Source organism: Silene latifolia, chromosome 1 (assembly GCF_048544455.1).
Source record: "Silene latifolia isolate original U9 population chromosome 1, ASM4854445v1, whole genome shotgun sequence".
NCBI lineage: Eukaryota > Viridiplantae > Streptophyta > Magnoliopsida > Caryophyllales > Caryophyllaceae > Silene > Silene latifolia.
Genome location: NC_133526.1, coordinates 17,006,222 through 17,011,356, shown reverse-complemented (window position 1 = coordinate 17,011,356; position 5,135 = coordinate 17,006,222). Strand labels below are relative to the sequence as shown.

The 5,135-nt window shown below is 39.4% G+C and overlaps 1 protein-coding gene across 1 annotated transcript; it reads right to left on the bottom strand.

Annotated features, from left to right (window-relative positions):
* Window positions 1–206: 206 nt before the first annotated feature.
* Window positions 207–4,412, bottom strand: LOC141600135 (glycine-rich RNA-binding protein RZ1C). Its single transcript, XM_074420321.1, has 3 exons — window positions 4,283–4,412; window positions 4,007–4,127; window positions 207–1,212 (listed from the first exon to the last, which is right to left on the bottom strand). The coding sequence occupies exons 2-3, from the start codon at window positions 4,106–4,108 to the stop codon at window positions 529–531; spliced, it is 786 nt and encodes a 261-aa protein (XP_074276422.1). The 5' UTR covers window positions 4,109–4,127; window positions 4,283–4,412; the 3' UTR covers window positions 207–528.
* Between the last annotated feature and the right edge of the window lie 723 nt (window positions 4,413–5,135).

Sequence of the window (5,135 nt, the reverse complement as noted above, 5' to 3'; positions counted from 1 at the left end):
CAGATAAGGTGACACAGACTGCACATACCTACGCAACTGCAAATACTAGAGCATGGAATTTCGGGGAGTTACATATCGAAGAAGAGCTGTCAATGACCAACTGAAGTTCAAAAGAGCAGCAAAACCTCACTGCCAGGACCGACTGCTTCATACCAATTAGCTGCTGTCGTCGGATTGCTCAAAAATACTGAACTAAGAGCTCAAGCTTTGCAACCAAAACATCAGAGTTATCATACTAACGGCCAATCATGTTTGGAATAGCATGATACATAAACTAGATCAACTTACTAATCCACGTTGCTTAAACATACTGCAGAATCGCTATCACGGTTCAGATCTAATTTGTCCAACAAGCACTGCATAAAACAAAGATAATCTGGGCAGAATATGAACAGAAGCTAGATCAGCAGAACACACTACATCTGACATTTCTGCACATACTTACAAACTACCAGGCTACCAGCTGTAAATCTGACTAATTAAACCAAAAGTCTTGCACTGCACTTGAGACATATTCCATCGCTGACTTCAGCGCCGATTGCTTCTACGAGGAGCCTCATAAGGGTGAGCTCGGTCTCTGTAGCTTCCTTTATCATATCGGACTGGCCCACCACCCCCACCATACCTTTCAGGAACTCTAAGCCCTACATCTCGCTCATAATCCCTCTCTCGCCCATATCCATTGTGGGGGTATCGATCAGAAAACCTATCACCTAAGCGGTCACCAACAGGTTGATACCTTTCATCACTAAAGTGATCACGTGTCCCATAACCGTCTCGGCTATCGATACGCTCTCGACTCTCATAGCGTCCTCCGCCATAACGATCATAATCACGATCTCCATGAAGATCTGCCCTGCTATATTCCGCTGGTGACGAGTACCTGATATTGCCACTGGAAGGGCAGTCCCTAGCCCAATGCCCAAGACGGCCACACTTAAAACACTCATCAGGTCCTGGTCCTGGTCCTTGTCCCGGTCCAGACACCCTATCTCCCCTAAAGCTCTCCCTGGCACCTGATCTACGATCACCGCCATAAGCATCATACGCATCTTCAGTCCCTAACCTTGGCTCTGCCTTATTCACAGATATAATCCGGCCATCTAACTCTCTACCATGCATATCCCTCATAGCATCTTCCATGGCTCTGCGATCCGCAAATGTTACGAACCCAAACCCACGAGGACGACCAGTATTCCTGTCCATCATGACCTAAAACAATGACAAACATTGTATTACAGAATCATAGAGCATCATCAGCCATTTACATTGACGCAATCACATGAGCCTATTACCACAAACAAAGCTTGAAGCTCTACAGGATCATCCAACACAACAGGCCAGAAGCTCGGGCTATATTAAATATAGGGAATAAGAAAAAGTCACCGGGTAGCATTAAGAGGTGGGCAAAAGCTTTGCTACACAAAATGCACTATTATTATCCAAACCAAAAGTTCAAAACCAATCAATAAAAGCATTATACTCTACATTTGAATTTATAACGTATTTTATGCTCTAAAAGTACCACAAGAGTAACATTTATCTATCACCTTTTGAACAATTGAACTATTACCAGGCACATCCACTCATCACACACTGCCCTTTTACAGTATAAACCAATACGTACAAGCAATCTTCGACCACGCTCAAGTATCTTTAACCACGTTTGGAAGTTGAAACCATCAAAAACAGCAAAGCCTTAGTCTAAAATATAAAATGATTTTTTCTAACATGAACAAACATCTGGGAAGTTGACAAAGTAGATAAGATTTATGATTATGTAGGGAAGGAAAAAAGAATAAAAGAAGTATAAGAAAAGAAAGAGCTAACAGCTCAACTTGGTAAATATATTTTTACAATCACCTATTACAATTTGACGCTCAAGACGAAACCCTAGTGATTCGGCTTACTTAATTTATCAAGATTAGTTACATGCTTAAGCTTCATGTCATTTGCTGAGAATAGCATGATCCATGGATTAGGCAAGTGCAAAATCAGAACACTAGTGTCAAACCAGATGCTTAAATTAGGTAAACATTTTATGGATTCACTTATTACAATGCATTGACCCAAGAATTTTAAGTGTATCAGCTAACTTGATCAATTAATGATGCCAACCACCAAAACCTCAATAAAAAGCTGAGCTGACAAAATGAGCTTGGTCTCCAGACACATTATCTAAGTAGCAACCACATTTGGCAGGATGAATTGGCCCCCTACAATCAATCTAACCCCTAAGCACGACAGATGACGAAGGCCTGGCAGCCCACATGACCAGGCATTACTGGGAGCTCTACAAATACCCCATGGAATGCCATCTGAAAGGTAATTCTATTCACTTAGATCTCTAATTACTCTTAGCTAATAACAAACTCCTCCAGAGTTATTTTAGCATTAGATTAACAAGCCTCTTAGCTAAGGGAGGGTATCCTAGGACAAAACACCAAGGCTAGCTTTGAGAGAGAAACATCATTGAGGCCAAGAGACCTTGGTTGTTTCATAACCAATTAAGACTAGTTACATAGCACCAAGGCTAGGTTTGGGAAATAAACATCATTTAGGCCCAAGACAACTTGGTTGTTTCATAATCGAAACTTAAAGACTGTTACATAATTGTCATGTGCAGACGATAACATCATCCATAGACGAGGCAGATGCAAAACCCGGACCCAAGTGCAAAACCAAACGCTTAACATGGTAAATATCTTCCAACCTATTACAATCCATTAAAGGTGATCCCTAGTGCTTCCGCTCACTTGATTTACTAACATTAGTAACGTCCTTGAGATACTTGTCATTTACCGAGAATAAAATCCATAAATGAGGCGAAAAAACAAGAAAAGACTGATTTATTTAAAATCGATCTTGAAAATCAAAACGAAACGTGTTAGGATAATTTGCTGTTGAACTAAAAACACAAGTAAACTAAAAGATAATAACAGCAAAATGGCTTCTTTTCATTGAGAAAGTTCAGTCATAAGGAGCTTGTGCCATAATTTCCATCGTGGATCAATCGAAAAATGTTCGAATTCCAAGGCCAAAGATGTGCGCTACACAACACCACTCATGTAAGCAAGCGCTACATAACACCAATCATGTAACAGCAAGTATATGCATGTGTTCGAATGTTTTCAGTGCCTTCAGTTGTCCCACTGAGCTTTACTGTCTCTTCCAATGCACAGTTTCCTCTTAACCGAAATACGTAAAAAAATGTGGCACCTTCCTTTCCCACAGTTCCAAAAATTATATGCACACCATGAATGTGTACCAACATGAAACTAGCTCAAAAGCATTCCACAGAAACCTTCTAATGATTACAAGGGAATTAAAACTATGAAAACCTTGAAGTAATAGTCGTCCTTCAAAAGAAATGGGTAGAATAAAGTAATCCCAAACAGAAGCCCACCAACATCACTGAAAAAGTATTTACCTAACAAAACTACCACTAATAATTTTTAACCATTATAATCAACAAATACCTATAATTCACTGTGAACCAAGTCATCAACGTATCTAGATCCACTTAAGTTCAAAAATCTACAAGTTCCCAATGAGTAGTCACTAATAGCTTAAGTTAGTCTAACTCATCAATTATCTCTCTATCCGTGTCTAGTTGTCTGCCATGGTACGGCACTTAAACACTTCATTCAAAGCCAAAAACATACGGATTTCTCAGAAACTAGATGAGACCGACTCCAGAACACGCGCTTAAATGAGATAGTCGTTAGCTAATAATCTAGTGGACTAATATACAACCCCAAGTCCGTAATAACTAGCTAAGGACCCAGTGGGATAACGTGTCTGTTTACGAGAATTTTGAAAAACGTATACAATTAAATGAGACCGAGGCAATACTTCCAAAAATCAACAAATTCAGAAGGTCACCATACACATATTCATGTAAAACCTAGATTAAAATAAAACATAAATAATACGGAGTAAAACAGAATATGTTAAATTGAAGCAATTAATTAAGCTAAATAGAACAATAATCGGAAAAACTAACCAGAGTATCAAGGATTTTGCCGTAACGAGAAAACGCATTTTCTAAGTGTCTTTGGGAGATATTCCAACCTAAGCCTCCTACGAAAAGACGATATTCCGCCATTGTTGCGCAGCTCAAACCACTGAAAATTCACAATTAAATACAGTTAACATGTGATTATGAGAGTGAATCGAAAATCAAGAGTAGAATTCGTACAGTAGTGTTGATAAATTAAGTAGAAAGGAGAGAATGCGTGAATGAATGAAATAGAGTGATAATTTGGGGGAAAACACAAACCCTAGAATTGAGTATAGTTAGGTAGTGACGACAGAGAGAGAGTAGGCAAGAAGTTGTTGAATTGAACCTCCTGAAATGCAACAACAATCTCTTTCTTCTCTCTTGTTACGGAATTATGTAGGAGCGGACAAGCGGTTATACATTGCCTCCAAATTACTAATATAGGGCCGGTTCTTTTGGACTTAAAGTCACTTAATTTAAGTTCACTTCAGATCCTATAAGTTCAGTTCAGTTCAGATCCTATAAGTTCAGTTCAGATCCAATAAGTTCAGTTCAGTTCAAATCCTATAAGTTGATTCGATTCGGATCGTATAAGTTCGATTCGAGATCTTTATAAGTTGATTCGATTCGGTTTATATCCTATAAGTTCAGTCCAGTTCAGATTCAATAAGTTCAGTTCATATCCTATAAATTTAGTTCATAAAATTTATATACGGAGTATTATTTTTAAAAACCGATGCAAAGAATATTTGACATTAATTATTCGATACAAAATGTAAGCAAAGTCTTTTGACGACGGAAGCTAGAATCGAGTGGTGACTCCCCATGACTGTCCCATAGCTAAACATCTGCATTACCTGTCACAATCTGCTCACCATCCCCGAGTGGATCACCGCAGGTTTTACAAAACAACAACCGGGTCGATTCTACCGTTCAATCAAGATAAGACAAACAAACCATGTAACCGGCTGATCATCCTCCATCCCCGGTCTCCCGATCTCACACAGTAACCGACTACACACCGAAGTGTGTAGCCCTGCTGTAGATACCTCATTTCTGCACCTCCCGCAAACCACCCGATGATGATTGGGCCGCATGTTTGATACGCGGAACGATTTGTGACAGTTCGTAA